At 39.7% G+C, this 17,343-nt stretch overlaps 2 protein-coding genes across 2 annotated transcripts in view; both read right to left on the reverse strand.

The window, feature by feature from the left end:
• The window catches only part of LOC113830936 (protocadherin beta-4-like), a 37,827-nt gene extending 29,714 nt beyond the window's left edge, over positions 1 to 8,113 (reverse strand). Inside the window, exon 1 of the mRNA XM_027398097.2 lies at positions 1,611 to 8,113. Within this exon, the coding sequence (XP_027253898.1) occupies positions 1,630 to 4,023 (2,394 nt within the window). The 5' untranslated portion in view covers positions 4,024 to 8,113 and the 3' untranslated portion in view covers positions 1,611 to 1,629. The remainder of the gene's footprint in view (positions 1 to 1,610) is intronic.
• Positions 8,114 to 8,252: 139 nt separating this feature from the next.
• On the reverse strand, positions 8,253 to 11,319 carry LOC100772299 (protocadherin beta-6-like). The gene has a single exon (XM_027398098.2). It carries the CDS (start codon positions 11,091 to 11,093, stop codon positions 8,754 to 8,756), a length of 2,340 nt encoding a protein of 779 aa, XP_027253899.1. The 5' UTR covers positions 11,094 to 11,319; the 3' UTR covers positions 8,253 to 8,753.
• Positions 11,320 to 17,343: the final 6,024 nt, after the last annotated feature.

The following is a 17,343-nucleotide window of genomic DNA, read 5'->3' on the forward strand; positions in this document are numbered from 1 at the left end:
ATACATCATTTTTATACACCTGCTTTAATTTTTTCCTGTCCTAGATCTTGTATTGAGCAACTTTCCTATGATATGTTCAAATGAGCTTTGTTTTCTGCAACTTTGATGGGGTTTCTCTAGATACCCCAAAAATTCGAAGACTCAGCAGTGGTAGAAACCATCAGTCATTATCTCTTCAGACATTGTTTAGCCCTTTCTTACACCCCAAATCTCTCTACACCCTCCCTCTCCTGCCAAAGCCCTTCTTCCTAATATGTGTCCTCCTCACTTTCAGGTCTTCTGTGTGTGGCTCGCTGACTTAGGGTTATTTATCTCTCTTTTAAAAAATTGATGACTAAAATCTACATTTCAAGAAGAATTTAAAAGGCCATAATTTACCTTATTCATTGTTGTGTAGCTTTGGTGAGGAGATGAATGTGGGTAAAAACAGAACTACTTCACTTCATATAGACTGATAATAAAGATTTAGAAATAGATAGTAGTATATAAATAATGCTTTTCAATTGCTAATTTTCTGCCAAAAGTTCAAGTGGTTTTGTGTGAGTTAGAAACTCAGTTTACCAGACTTATTGAACACAAGAGAATGCTGCAATTACAAATCAGTAAGAATGCTACTGTTCTATTTGATTAACAAAATAATATTCATTCTTATTCATCAGTTTAACTCAAAGTGACTGAAATGTATACTAAACAACAAAACAAAAAAACTTAACACCAAAAATAAATTTTGCTGATTGATTAAACTCTACCCAAGGCACCAAATTTTTCACTCAATTAAAAATTGAAATCTTCTAATAAACAGAATCAGACTACCCAACCTTCCAAACAAATTTCCTCATTTGAAGGTGGGAGACACTTCTGGAAAAGACACACATTACATCATGCTTGAAATTCTTTATATGAGGAGAATAATTATAAATGTGATGCCCTCAATAACCCTGCATTCTCCTTTTAAGAAAGAAAGAACAAATTCTGATTCTGAGATTAATTATTAAATGAGGTTTATGGCAAAGCAGAGATGTAACCATTTTATTTAATAAGTAGAATGAGAAATTACACATTCCCTCTTTAATTTTCATCAAGTAAGAATTCAAAACTTTAACCTTAGTATTTCTAGAACATTTGCAAATAAATAGGACCACTAGCATGCATGATGCTCCAAGCAAAAGGTGTCACAATGTTTGTGTACATTCATATACAGTTTAAATTTTATGACTTGACTATTCAGGGCACTTAGCATGAAAATGCTTCCTATTCATGAAGAACGATCAGGCAACATGAGTAATTTTGAGCAATCTACCTGTGAAAAGATGAAATTAAACAGAAAAAGAAAAGTGCCACAAATTTATACAGGAATGCAAGTTTTCTCAGAAAATCATTAAGAGTATAATTTAAAAAATTATACTATTTGGGTTATTAAGGGTTATGAGAGTATTAATAACAAAGATATTCATATGAAGAGAAAAATATGAAATATGATTAGTACAACTAAAAGACTAGTACCTTCATACCAATAAAAATAACAGCACAATTAAGGATATAAGTAGGTTAGACTAGTAGAGAACTTCTTAGAAACAAAATCATTTCTAAATTTAAAAGAATTGAACAACCTTTAGGAATTTAAATCACTTAGCTGAATACGAAGCTATCCCTGCTGTGGGGACTTTCCTTAACGTCTCTCCCAGGATCCTGAAGCAACAAGTTGGGTACCATGGGTTTGAAGAAGTTGAACTCACCAGTCCCAGAGTCTCCCCTCAAACACACCTCATACTGGTAGCTCTGGGACAGGGTCCCCTCACCGCTGAAATCCACCAGGTGTCCAGGAAAGTGTCCCTCGGGCACAGAGCAGCCACTCAGAGAGGCCGCCCTGGCCCTCCTGCACAGCCTCACACCCACGAACAGCAGCACAGACAAGAGGAAGAGCGAAGACACAGATGCCAGGGCAATGACCAAGTACAGCGTGAGTAAGTTCTCATTGCTGCGCTCAGGGTCGCGCACCACCTCAGGCAGAGGCAGGTAGGGCTGAGAGAAGCCATCCACCACCAGCACTTGAAGAGTGACAGTGGCAGACCTAGGAGGATCGCCATTGTCCTTGACCACCAGCAGCAGCCTGTGCTTGGGAGCATCGCGCTCACTCAGCAGCCTGGAGGTGCGCACCTCGCCATTGTGAGCCCACACGGTGAACAGCCCTGGCTCCGTGGCCTTGAGCAGCTGGAAAGACAGCCAGGCATTCTGGCCAGAGTCGCGGTCCACTGCCACCACCTTGGTGACCAGGTAGCCTGGCTCTGCCGCCCTGGGCAGCAGCTCTGTGCAGGGAGCAGACGCGTTCTGCAGTGGGTAGAGCACGAAGGGAGCATTGTCATTGGCGTCCAGCACGAGCACGCGCACCAGCGCCTGGCTGCTGAGCGCAGGCGAACCTTGGTCTGTGGCGCCCACGCGGAACTCGAAATTCTGCAGGGTCTCATAGTCCAGCGCCCTGAGCGCGAACAGCTGCCCATTGTCGGCATTGATGGAGATGAGCGAGGAGAGGGCCAGCTGCGGGTCGTGGGTGGGCAGCAGCGAGTAGGTGATGTGGGCATTGGAGCCTGAGTCTGAGTCTGTGGCGCTGATGGTGCCTATGTGCAGGGCGGGGCTGTTGTTCTCCTGGACAAACAGGGTGTAGGAGGTTTGTGTGAAGGCGGGGGCGTTGTCGTTGACATCGGACACCTGCACTGTTATGGTGTGCTGGGTTGTGAGCCTGGGTGTGCCCAGGTCGGTGACTGTGATGGTGATGTTGTACTCAGCTCTGCTCTCTCTGTCCAGAGGGCCCTCTGTCACCAAGGTGTAAAAGTTCTTGTTTGAGGGTTTTAAAAGGAATGGTAGAGTATCTGGAATAGAACAAATGATTTTCCCGTTATCACCAGAATCTCTATCTCGTATTCGGAAGATAGCAACCACAGTCTCTGGAGCGTTTTCTGGGACTGAGTTGGTCAGTGAAGATATGCTCAGCTCTGGGGCATTGTCGTTCACATCCAACACCTCTATCACCACAGCACCCTTCCCAGAAAGGCCTCCTCCATCTGTGGCCTCGATTTTCACATGGTAAGATTTGATTTTCTCAAAATCCAATCCCTTTTTCAGTCGTATTTCTCCGGTGACTTCATTTATTGAGAAAGTTTGTAGAATTTCATCTGAGGCTTGGAACAATCCATAAGAAACTCTCCCGAAGTTGCCAGCATCTGCATCCTTGGCAAGGACAGTCAGGACTGGGGAGTCTGGGGGACTGCTCTCCAGGACCTGCACCTCATAGGGGGTGTTCACAAACTCAGGGGCATTGTCATTGATGTCCAGGATCAGGATTCGAACCATGGCTGTTCCTGACCTAGGTGGAGACCCGCCATCCAGAGCCGTGAGGGTCAAGCTCATCTCTGCCTGCTCCTCTCTGTCCAGGGCTCTGTCCTGCACCAATTCCGGGTACTTCTTGCCTTCACTGTTATTTCGAGTGACCACATGAAAATGAGAGGTGGGGCTGACTGTGTACAGTTGAAGCCCATTGCTGCCCACATCCAAGTCTTGAGCTAAATTCAGTGGTAACAGAGTCCCTGGCTGGCTGTTTTCTGGTATTTTCAAGAGCATTTCCTTATCTGGGAATTCTGGTGAGTGGTCATTTATGTCCTGGATCAGCAATTCTCCTTGAAGAAATTGCACTGGCTTTTCTAGAAACACCTGGAAATGTAGCACACAGGGCTCCACAGGGACACACAGCTCTTCCCGGTCTAGTTTCTCCCTCAGAAGCAGATCTCCTGTGTCAGGATCCAGAATCAACTGCTGTTTGTCATAATCAGACACCACCCGTGCAGACCGGGCAGCCAGGTCCCCAGATCTCAGGCCCAGGTCCTTGGCCAGATGGGCTACAAAGGAGCCGCTTTCTGTTTCTTCCAGGACAGAGTACCGAGCAGGTACTGTTAGAACCTGATCCCAAAGCAGCATAAAAAGGAAAGGAATCACTTGCCTGTTCGGAAGATTTCTGTCCAGCTTCTCCATGGTGCTTGCATCTGATCGTTCAGCTGACTCCCAATGACTTGAATGCTGGATTCTGATTTCTCCTTTGAGGGATTCTTTACTTGGTTGCTCTTAATCTTTTTTTATTTAGTATACCGCGGCCCAAACCCATTCAGGGCCCAGTATTCCTTGCGATGCTTCCAGTCTGTGTATCTGATTCTGTCTTGTGACACAAAGGACCAGGAAGGCTTTTTTGCAGTAATTCATAACCTTAGCCTGCAGCGCCACCCTGTGTCCATATTGAGAAACTGACAGTGTTTTCAAATCGGAAACCTTTTGAAAATTTCTGAATGAACAACATGTAGAAATCTTTATACTTTTTTTGTTTACAAGTGTTGTTCTTATTTTAGGTTGCACAACTAATAAAGATATTTCATTTTGGGTCATGAACCAGAAGAATTTTTTAGCACGAAGTTGGAAGTTAACTCAATGACCAATTGGTGGAATCTGACAGTTCTTTTGTATTTTGCAAAATCTAACCAAGTAAACCAAATGCTTGATTTTGAATCCACCTCATGATATTTACAACAGTTTGATTCTTAGAAATAAGCAGTTTTTAGAGATGCAAATATTTCAAGTAATTCTTACCCCAATCATCCTAAGAAAGAGATGGTGTCTTTCTAAGGATGACTTCTATTTCTCTGCACTAATAGCAGAACTGGTGATTTAAGAAGTTTGACGTTTACTATGTGAAATAAATTAGATCTAGATAGAGATGAGGTAAACCATGAATGAATCACAGAACCTTAGGCCTGGGAAGAGATTAAAGGATTTTAACAAATAAGGCAAAGGAGGCTTGAAAAGATAACAGGAGTTAATATATAATCAGGATTTGAGCAGAACAAAATCAAACAAGAGAAATTCATGTGATTCTTTCAAGGATTTAAATCTACTTACTTAGCTACCTGTAAGTAAGGAATTCTTAAAGGAGGCTTTATTTTGGTTCCTGATTTGATACAGTATAATCTATCATGGGTGAAGTATATTTTACAATGAGCTTTATGTACACCCCTTAAATTGTGGGTATCATAATACCCAAAAGAAAGCAAGTGCAATCCTAAAACATTTTGAGCATGAAAACAGTAAGGTTCCCATCTCCTCATAGTCTTATGAACAGAGAGTGAAGAGTGTGCCAGGGATCGTCCATTAATTTTAGGTGAAAACTATGGAGCATGTCTGACACAGTTTTCGGCATGAGTGTAGCTGCTGTGTATTCTCTGAAAGATAAGAAAACTGGAGCATGAAGGGAAAACATTTAACTAGGCCATTGGTTGCAGGTCCTCTAAGCATGACTTTAATTGAACATCATAGATACTTTACTATGTTGTATTTCATGTTCAGTCATTTTGGAGGACTTTGCTATGTTCCTTGTGATTTCTTTTACTGCTTCCAAATATGTTAATTTCCATGTGTTTGTGAATTTTCTGAATTTCCAAGTTAATTCCATTGTGATTTTAGATCAAGTATTGCTTGGTTTCAATAATTAAAATTTGTGGAATCATGTTTTATGACGCCCATCCTGAAAAATGTGCTATTAGCAATTGAAAAAAATGTGTCTTCTTCTGTTTTTGAGTCAAATGCTCAGTCAGGTGTAGTTTTTATTTTTAATTAGAAAATTATATTTACTCATGGGAGGCATGTGGTATGGTGTATGAGTGGCAATCAGAGGAAAACTTTTGAGAGCCAGTTCTCTACTACAGTGTGGGTCATCAGACTTAGTGAAAGGTGCCTTTACACACCAAGCCATTCCATGGGACCTATAGTTGGTTTTTAAGTCTTGGTGATTTAATTAGTTACTTCTCCCATTGTTATAAAAAATATTTAGTGAAGAAAGGGTTTACTTTGGCTCAGCATTTGGGGGAATACAGTCCATCATGATGGTGAAGGCACAACATTGGGTGCATGAAATGGCCGGTCACATTACATATAAAGTCAGGGAGCAGAGAAAGATGTCTCCTCATGCTCAGATCACTTTCTCCTTTTTTAATTCAGTCTTGGACCCCACCCCATGAAATGTTTCCAACACATTTAGGGTGTGTCTTATCTCCCCAGCTAAATACCTTTGGACACACCTTCACAGACACACCCAAAGGTGTACCTCATTAATGATGCAGGTGTTCTTTTTAACCCAGTCAAATTAATTCATCAAAGTTAAATATTATTTATGTCAAATTTTGCTTCATTTGTTGTGATGGATGATCTCAATTGTTCACTTGATAAATCTAGAATCACCTGGGGCGTGTCTTTAGGGAACTATATCCTGTTTAAGTTGTTACGTTTTCCCAATAGGTTCTCCCTTTTATCATCTGTGATGGCCCTCTTTAGCAATGTTTTAATGATCTTTAAAATTAATTTTGCTTGATTTTTGCTATTCTCCAAACTTCTTTTGTTTACTTTCTTTATGGTATATCTTTTTTATCCTTCAACTTTCTACAGTGTATCTTTGAATAATTATGAACACTTGTTCGTGCATATATAATTTGTAAAGGTGGAATTTGTGCTATTGTGTGGCACAAATGAGAGGGAAGGGCTGTAGATAACCTACACTGTACAGTATTCACAAAGATTTTAATAACTAGAGAAAATATTAGGAGAGTAACTGTCCAAAGAAAAGTCCTACTTTTGTGGTGGAGATAGAATCTAGGGTCATGAGCACAATAAAAATGTGCTCTACCATGGAGTCACAGTCTATGGTGGTTTGAATGAGAATGGTCCCATAGGCTTATATATTGGAATACTCAGTCCCTAGTTGGTGGGACCATTTGGGAAGGATTAGGTGTGGTCTTGTTGGAGCTGTTGTGTCATTGGGAGTACGCTTAGTGGTTTCAAAAGCCCACACCATTCCCAATTAGTCTCCTGATCCTGGGTCAAGGTATAAAGTATTCAGTTACTTCTCCAGCACTATTTCTGCCTTCTGTATACTCCTGGCAATACTCCCTGCCATCATGGTAATAGACTCTCACCCTCTGAAACTGTACATCCCCAGGAATTCTATTCTTCACAGAGTCTTTCTTGATAGAACTCTTTCTTCTTGCCGTGGTCATGGTATTTTATCACAGCATTAGAAAACTAAGACATATTTCCTTCAAAATAGGCATAATATTTGAAGTTTTGGTTCCTTCTAGATTTAATTCTAAGTTGTAGTTGATCTTTCTCAATGATATTGTTCTCTAATTCCCATTTCCATACATGTTTTTGTTACAATGGTTGATGCAGACTATGGATCAAAAGTTATTATCTAAGCAAGACTCTGAGCAATCCTAAACTATGTCAGATTACAATCTGAAGAAACCTTGACAGTAAGCTAAGAAAATACTTTCCACCTACATTAGCATATATGTGAGAAATGGGTATCAGTAACCAATGGGGCATAATAGAACTCCTGTCCTTTCTGTGGTACTTTAAAAAAAATATCCCATGGGTTTTTACTAAAACATATCAAAATGACATCTAACTATACACCTCACCAAACAACATGAAAAGGAAAGAATGCTCAGGAGTTTAAAATGACTTATGCTTAATTTATTCCTGTAAACTGTGATTATACTTTTAATAACCATGAAGCATAAAAGTATAAAAGTAATCCAGTGGATTTATCTATGGTTTTGGCTTTTAGCCAATATAAAAATGAAATCTTGAATGCTAGTTGCTTCTGGGTATTGTGTTGCTTGACATCAATCTCTGTACTCAGGAGAGAGAGCAGTAGATAGATCTCCATGAGATTGAGGCCAAGTAGGTCTACATAGTGAGTTCCATGACAGTCTGGGCAATGTAGAGAGACCCTGTCTCAAAAACAGTGGTAGCTACTATCAATAAAGAAATGGGTTAAACCTATTGCTCCTAAAAGGATTGCAAATTATTATATTTCTTAAGGAAAATGTATTTCATTTGTACTGAACACCATTTTTTACTATAGAGAGAACACTTTAGAATTATTGTAACAGATAAATAAAGAAAATGTAGTGTTTATGCAAAATGAAGTTTTGTTTTGTTTTTTGAGAGACATAGTCTTATGTAATCCAGATGGAGCTTCAGTGTGCTGTGTGACACTGGTACTCAAAGCCAGGGCATTGTGCATGCTGAGCAAGTACTCTACCAACTAATCCACACCTCCAACCTACACACTGAGATTTTACTCATCTACAAAGAAGAATGAAAAACTACATCATTTGCAGAAAAATGGATGGAACAATAGGCACACACACAAAGACAAGCGTAGAACATTTTCACTTCTGGGTGGTATTCAGGGGCAATATAAAAGCAAGGTGGGAGGCTGAATATTAGTGACAAGATGAAACAAGGTACATTATCTGCATATATGCAAGCATCACAACAAACCTAGCACATTGCATAGTTAAAATACCTCCTAAAAATCAAGAGGAAATTGTTATAAATTGTGAAAACGTTTGGGATTCTACATTGTTCACCAAATTCACTACATTAAATGAGATTTAAAACTATTTCAGTCATCACTAGCACAGTGAAGATTTTACTATCGTCTGAGTAAGAGAGAGCATACACTAAGATTGTGTTAGTAAGACAGGAGACAGTTAAAGCATTAACTGATGACACAAAAAGTAAAACCATACAGAAATAAAACATAATTTCAGGGAAATATTACCGATTACCAAAAAATACTAACATCCGACAAATACTATTTTCTATTTCTCTTAGACACCTAAGACATATCTATAATTTTAACTATCCAACATTTAAGTGTCTGGAATCAGACTATTGGGAATAATGGGCTTAAGGAAATTGAAATCTGTGGTCCCAGAGTCTCCAGTCAGACACACTTCATACTGATAGTTCTGGGAAAGGGTCCCTGCGCCGCTGACATCCATCAGATAACCAGGAAAGTGGCCCCCAGGCACAGAGCAGCCACCTAGCGAGGCCTCCCTGGCCCTTCTGCACAACCTCATTCCTACAAACAGCAGCACAGAAAAGAGGAAGAGCGAAGACACTGATGCCAAGGCAATGACCAAATAGAATGTGAGGACTTCATCTTCCTGTGCGGGTTCCTGTGCCACCTCAGGCAGAGGCAGGTAGGACTGAGAGAAACCATCCACCACCAGCACTTGCAGAGTGACACTGGCAGACCTGGGAGGATCGCCATTGTCCTTGACCAGCAGCAGCAGCCTGTGCTTGGGAGCATCGCGCTCACTCAGCAGCCTGGATGTGCGCACCTCACCATTGTGAGCCCACACGGTGAACAGCCCTGGTTCCGTGGCCTTGAGCAGCTGGAACGACAGCCAGGCATTCTGGCCAGAGTCGCTGTCCACAGCCACCACCTTGGTGACCAGGTAGCCTGGCTCTGCCACCCTGGGCAGCAGCTCTGTGCAGGGCTCAGACGCGTTCTGCAGTGGGTAGAGCACGAAGGGCGCATTGTCATTGGCGTCCAGCACGAGCACGCGCACCAGAGCCTGACTGCTGAGCGCAGGCGAGCCTTGGTCTGTGGCGCCCACACGGAACTCGAAATTCTGCAGGGCCTCATAGTCCAGCGCCCTGAGCGCGAACAGCTGCCCGTTGTCTGCATTGATGGAGATGAGCGAGGAGAGGGCCAGCTGCGGGTCATGGGTGGGCAGAAGCGAGTAGGTGATGTGGGCATTGGAGCCTGAGTCTGAGTCTGTGGCGCTGATGGTACCTATGTGCAGGGCGGGGCTGTTGTTCTCCTGGACAAACAGGGTGTAGGAGGTTTGTGTGAAGGCGGGGGCGTTGTCGTTGACGTCTGAGACCTGCACTGTTATGGTGTGCTGGGCTGTGAGCCTGGGTGTGCCCAGGTCGGTGACTGTGATGGTGATGTTGTACTCAGCTCTGCTCTCTCTGTCCAGTGGCCCCTCTGTCACTAAAGTGTAATAGTTCTCGAATGTGGGCTTCAAAAGAAATGGAAGGTCATTCTGCATAGAACACACCATCCTTCCATTGTCCCCAGAATCTAAATCAAAAACACTGAAAACAGCAACTACAGTCTCCAGGGAGTTTTCTGGGATAGGGCTTGTGAGCTTTCTGATAGTCAGCTCTGGGGCATTGTCATTCACATCCAACACCTGTACAGCCACAGTGCATTTCCCCGAAAGGCCACCTCCATCTGTGGCCGCAATTTCTATGTTATAATGGTTAGTTACCTCGAAATCCAACTCTTTGCTCAGACGGATTTCTCCTGTGACCCCGTCTATTACAAATGGTTGAGAAGCTCCACCGCCTTGAAACAGAGAGTAGACTACATTCCCATAAGGTCCCACATCTAAATCCCTGGCAGAGACCATGACAACTAAGGCATCCACGGGGCTGTTCTCAGGGACCTGAACCTCATAGAGCGACTGTACAAACTGGGGGGCGTTATCATTGATGTCCACGACTTCAATGTGAACAGTGGTCATCCCAGACCTGGGCGGAGACCCTCCATCCACAGCAGTGAGGGTTAAAGTGAGCTCAGGCTGCTCCTCCCTGTCCAGAGCTCTATCCAACACCAGCTCTGGGTATTTCCTGCCATCAGCTCGCCTGTGAGTGACCACATGGAAATGGAGGTTGGAGCTGACTGTGTAGTTCTGAACAGCATTGCTCCCTATGTCAGAGTCCTGAGCTGCCTTCAGAGGAAACACAGTCCCTGGCTGGACGCTCTCAGGGATTTTCAGGAGCATTTCTCTGTGAGGGAACTCTGGAGAATGGTCGTTTATGTCTGTGAGCTGCAGGTCAGTTTGGAAGAACTGCACAGGGTTTTCTAGTATGAGTTGGAAGTGCAGCAGACAGGGTTCTGTCACCCCACACAGCTCCTCGCGATCTAGTTTTTCCTTTACAAGTAAATTCCCGGTCTCTGCATCCAGCTGCAAGAGCTCTCTGTTTCCTCTGTGATGGATTCGTGCCTCTCTAGAGACCAGCTCCCCCACCCTGAGCCCCAGATCTTTTTCCAGGTTAGCCACCAAGTAGCCACTCTCTGTTTCTTCTGGCATGGAATATCTAATTGCCTCGGTGCCATACTCCCACAAAAGCAACAATATAGTAAGAAAAACGACTTGCCTTTGCTGTGGCGTTTTTGCTAGTGTTGTCTCCATTGTTCACACTGGATCCAGAGGGTGCGGTGCCTTTTTTTTTTGTTAGAATCCACTCAACGTGTTTTGATGAAATAACAAAACTAAAATTTACTCACTGACTTGCTATTGGTGCTATGCATTCTCTGACTATTGCTCTTCTAGATACAGCCGGAATGCCACCTTCTTTTAGGGAGCAGTCTAAGTTCGGATGCCCAATAATGGCTTCCAGGGCATCCGCAGAGCAGAGCCCATTATTCACACGCTTAGCCTGCAGCGCCACCAAGTGTCCTTATTCACAATTGCATGTACCTTTTTCATTGTGTTCCGTTTTTTCTCCCCTTGTTAAAATCCATTTATTCCACTTTTTAATTTGGTTTAACAGCTAGTATTAAAAGTACTAAAGACCTGTCTGACCGCGGTAAAAAAAATACTAACAGTAATCATCTTGGGACTCCATTTCCAAAAAAATTTACAAATGTTTCAAAGTTATTGCGACGGTTACCTTTAGTTCAACAACTAACTCTCCTGACATTTCAAAAATTATAATACTAATTTTGTGACTTTATAAACATACTTTATGCAAAACATGCATGAGTCTAACAAACAAACACATTCAACTTGGTAAACAACCGTCAGTAACTGTTGGATGCTTATGGCCTGGCATGTAACTTTTAAAAGGTATGCAAATTAGGACAAAATAATTAATGCCTTCCTCTGATTGTTACAGTAAAGAGGGTGAAAGAAAACTGTTTTGTTGTTGTTTTGTTGTTGTTGCTGTTGTTGTTGTTTTGGAGCCTATCCTGGAACTCGCTCGGTAGACCAAGCTTAACTGAAACTCACAGAGATCTGCCTGCCTATGCCTCCTGAGTGCTGGGATTAAAGGCATGCGCCACCAATACCCAGAAATCTGTTTGTTAAATTGGTTCCCCAGTGGAAACAAGATGAAAATGCACTTTAAAGAATTCTGAACTAGCAAGAGTTCTTGGAAAGTTATTTGTGCACTGTTCAAAGCTGGTGAATCATTCCGGGCTTATTTCTCTGTCTTTATCATTTTTGGTTCTCAGGCCTATTCTTCTTTCAGAAGATTTATCTGTTGGTTTGTTTTTGCTTGTTTGAGACAGGATTTTTCTCTGTAGCCCCAGTTGTCAATAGTAATCAGACTGCTGTTCATTAAAGTATAAAATATATTAAGCTTTATCAAATGCTGTGAAATATTTGTCAAAAGTGTTCGTACTAAGATGGGTCTAAATGGTTCATATATCTGATGTCAGCCTTGAGAAGAAACAGAAAGGAGGATCACAAGTTCAAGGCCAGTGTGGGTTTTGTAATGAGTCCCTGTCTTCAAAAACAAGTGTGGAAATGAAGCTTAATCAAATAACTGTGTATTTATGTGTGTGGGGGGGTATGGTTACTTGAACTTGCATTACTGTAGAGTGTCTTCTCATATGCCTATTTGCCATCTGTGCATCTTGCTGGGTACTGTGGCTCTTAAGGTCTTCCTCATATTTTCACACAAGACTATCATTATTATTGGTGAGTTTTGGAATGTCTTGTGTTATTTTAGACAGCCATCTTTCAGCAAATATGTCTTTTGGCAGTATTTTCTCCTTGTCTATAACTTGCATTTTTCATATGGAATCTTTTTTAGAGCAGAAAATTTTAATTCATTTAATTTTAATCAAATCTACATTATCTATTCTTTATTCCATAGTGGTAGTAGATCTAATTTTATTTTTCTTAGCCATTATTTCTTTATTATTTCCCCTTGTATATACAAACAAAATATATATTCAACTCATCAGTTTTAAGAAGGAAACTTGTTGAAATTTTGTTTAGGATTTTATGCTTCCTTCTCTTCTTTCTTCTTCTTTTGTGTGTATGTGTACTGGGAGGTGAAATTCTGCCCTTAACATATACTAGGCAAGCACTCTACCACAGAGCTATATTCCCAGCCCATGACTATGTGCTTTTATATGAACTGCCTGGGAGAACTAACATGCCATCTCTTGACTCTTCCAGTTAGCAGCCATAAATTCCTCAGTTTATTTATATCTTTATTATTCTCAAAAATGTTTCATAGCTTCCTATGTGTAAGTAGTATTACTGTGTTATTGATTTGTTTCTAAGCATTCAATATTTTGAAAACCTTTTTAAAGGATGTTCAATTTTCACTTCTTTCTTTCTATAAATAAAACTCATATGTGATCTTACCATGCATCTGATTTTATTCCCAGTTGTATCAGTTCTAATAAATTATAGACTTCATATTTTTGTTATCTTAATTGTGCTATTTAAAAAATATAATTTTATTTCTTCCTTTCCAATCATTATGAATTTTATTGTTTACCTTAATCCTCTGTTTGGGACTGAAGGTAAAATCTTGAATTTAAGTAGTTTTGTCTCACTGTTGATATCCATGGTGAATTTTCAATTAGTTATCATTGGTAATTGTGGTGTTTTGAGTGAGAATCGCCCCCACAGGCTAATATGTTTAAATACTTACTCCCAGACTGATGGAAACTGATTGGGAAGAATTGGAAGGTGTGGCCTTGTTGAAGGAGGTGTTTCACTGAGGGTGGGCTTTGAGATTTCAAAATTCACACCATTTCCAGTTAGTTCTCTCAGCCTCCTGCCATCATACATTTGCTCTGCCATCATGGACTCACCCTCTGAAACAGTAAGCCCCAAATAAACTCCATCTTCTTTAAAAATTGCTTTGGTTATGGTGTCTCATTACAGCAACAGAAAAGTAGCTAAGACAGTCATGTTAGCTATTAGTTTTTAAGGACACTGAAAATTCTTTTCCATGTGAATTTGCTAATACTATTATCATTACATTATCATGTGCTGACTTTTGTTGAGTGACTTATCAACACCCACTTGGATAGTCATATTGCTTTTCAACTTTATCTGTTAATGCAGTTTATTATATTGATCAAATTTCTAATACCAAACTGCATTGTATTCTTAAGATGACCAATTATGTTATAATTTCTTATTTTCCTCTTCTACATCTCTAATTTTTATTTCTATAATTTTTAAAAGAAAATTTCTATGTGTGTTTATAAAAATGTTTGGTTTATCATATTCTTGTCTTAATGTACTGTCCAGGTTTGGATGTCATAATATATTAAGATTATGTTGGCATCCAAATGATTTGGGAAATGTTTACATTTATGTTTTGTGTTTATATAAGCTGGTATTGGTGCTTAATTACATAAACAATGCAAAGTGGATCTTCATAATATTCTAAATTTATCTGCCAGACAATAATGGTGTATGCCTTAAATCCCACCACTTGGGAGACAGAGGTAGGAGGGTCTACAACTCCAAGGCCAACCTGGTCTGCAAAGTGAGTTCCAGAACAGCCAAGACCACACAAAAAAATTCTAAATTCATCTAATAGAGATGACAAATCAGGATTTGAGTATTTAATTTTTTACATATTATGGATTTTTGCTTTCCTTTACATTTTGCATCATTTTCACCACAGTCAAAGTACGTACTGTGTCATTTCATTGCTATTGTTTTTAATTGAAGTATGTTTTCTGATCAAGAATGTGGAAATTTTTATAATGCTCCATTTGCCTATAAATACAACCAATATAGTTTAATGTGCTACATGTGTCACTGTTTTTCAATATAAGTTTTTCACATTTTCTTATTTGTTGGTCTTTTTTCGAGACAGGGTTTCTCTGTGGCTTTGGAGGCTATCCTGGAACTGGCTCTGTAGACCAGGCTGCCCTTCAACTCATAGAGATCCGCCTGCCTCTGGTCCTGGGTACCGGGATTAAAGGCGTTCACCACCATCTCCCAGCAATATTGTTCATATTTTCAATATTCTTCTTTGTGTACCTGTGTTTGTCTTCTTACTCCATCAGGAATTGAGAGAGTTCTATCAAATATGATTGTGGTTTATATCTTTTACATTTGTTCCTAGCTAACCTTATCTTTTCTAGTTTATAATTATCAGAAATATGCAATTATGGAACCCACATATTCCTTGTATATTTTCCTATTCATTATTATGAAACAGCTGCCTGTGTTATTAGTGATATGTTTTCTTAACTCACTCTTATAAATGAATGAAAGTAGCTGCATTGGTCATATGGTGACTAGTGTTTGTATCATACACTGTATTTAATTGTAAAACTTTCAGCTTTTCCATGTTATCTTTTCCCTACCTCTCACATATTCTTGGTATATATCCAGTCTGAAAATTTTTGTTGTTCAATTGGATTGCTTAATCTAGTTGTAAGTGACGTAATGCCTAACATCTTCCCAGATATACACACAATCTCTATTTTTTCCTTCATCGCTAAAGAAATTTTCTTCTTTTCACTTATTTTTTAAAAATTATATTTTTAAAGATTTATTTATTTATTGTGCATACAGTTTTCTGCCTGCATGCCAGAAGAGGGAATAAGATCTCATTATAGATGGTTTTGAGCCACCATGTGGTTGCTAGGACTTGAAGTCAGGACATCTGGAAGATCCGCCAATGCTCTTGACCTCCGAGCCACCTCTCGTGTTAGCTCCCCCTTAATTTCTTTTTTGTTACTTTTTAGAGGTTATCCAAGAATTTACAGCATGAATCTTGACTTGTGACATTGTAAAGCAAATTACTGATTTTGTTCCTTTGGTAGAAATGAGAACTTTACTACTTTGCCTGTGCCTTACATTATTGTTTTTATGAATTTCAAAAAACCCTACTGTTCTTACCTTGTATAACCAATAGACAAACCATGTGTGTTTATTTATTTACCTTTCCTGTTACTGTTTTCTTCTCAACAGAATTGTGTAGTCTCTTACGATTGTTTCTTTCTGTCTAATGAATTACACAAAAAATTTCTTTTGATTAGAATGTGACTAACTCTCTGTCAGAAAACTTTGTTTTTGAAGGGTGTGATGGTAATACAATCCAAGTTTTTAAATAACTTGCAAGACTTTAAAGACATTGTCTTTAGTTTCATGAGTATGTTTTAAAGTCAGCTGCCCATCTTGTAGAATCTCTTTTAAAGTAATTTTATCATAATCATGTGGTTGCTTTAAGATTTTATTTTTTTCCTATTCAACTTGGTATTGATCAACTTTCCTGTGACACACCTGGCTGTTCTTTGTCTTTTATTCATTCTGAGTTTCACTAAGCTTCCTGAACAGTAGAAGGCTTTTACCAATTTAATAATTGTCGTTTATCTCTTTGTTACTCTCTCATCCCTTCTAGGATTACAGTTGTATGCATGTGAGATAACTTCATTACATTCCAAATGTTACAAACGTCCTTTTCTATATCTTAGTTATGTTTTCTTTATGTCTCTATTTGGATATCTTATTTGGAGTCATCTTGCACCCAGTTTTTCTGCATTTCTTTATGTCTATGGCATTCAGCAACTTAGGTTTATGTCATTTTTTTCTCAGTTACAGAATTTACAGTTTAAGATTTCCTTTTCATGGTGAAATTTCCTTTTATATACTTTATACACTGTTCCTTATTTTAATCCATTAGCTTTATGTTTAAACCTATTTGGTACATTCATTTCTAATACCTGGATCTTTCAGACCACGTATTCTTATTATTGCTTTTGATTATAGAATTTAGTTTTGTTGATGTTGAAATTTCTATGGAATGTTGGGTAGCTATGTGAAAGCTATCTAGGATCATGATTCTATTATCTTTCTCCAGAAGGAACTTACCTTTTACTGTTAGCTTGATAGAGTCCTATCTAATCAAACTACCCAATGCAAACAAGCACTGTACTTGGTTGAGGTTCTTTGCAGGCTTAATAGGCACCCAACTCTACAACATTTACAGTTGAGAACTTATTATATTCTCCATATCCCCTTCTCATGGAAGGCTTCCAACTAATTGTTTTGCAAGAAAAACTTCACTCTACTTTTGATGAATTTTCTGCTTGGGTTCTTTCACTCTGGGTGTCTTCCCTGAGTTTAAGCATCATGAATGGAGAAACTAAACCAGAGGTTGAATCTTCTAGCTGTCAAAGTTTACTGATTTACTTTGTCCCTGTCAAGAGCTTGTTGCTTGTTTTCAGACTTAACAAATTTCTCTGGGGCAAAACAGACTTGTCAACTCAGCTGTTCAAGGACCTTTCTTCTCAGAAATCTTAGCCCATTCAGTTCTTATAATATCACTGTCTTTCAGTTATTTTTGAAAAGATAGTTTCTGACTTTTAATCTGTAAATATAAGTGCTTTGTGATATCAGATAATCAATCTAGCAAAGAAGGCTAATTCTACAGGTTTGTGCCCACTTT

This window comes from Cricetulus griseus, chromosome 2, assembly GCF_003668045.3.
Source record: "Cricetulus griseus strain 17A/GY chromosome 2, alternate assembly CriGri-PICRH-1.0, whole genome shotgun sequence".
NCBI lineage: Eukaryota > Metazoa > Chordata > Mammalia > Rodentia > Cricetidae > Cricetulus > Cricetulus griseus.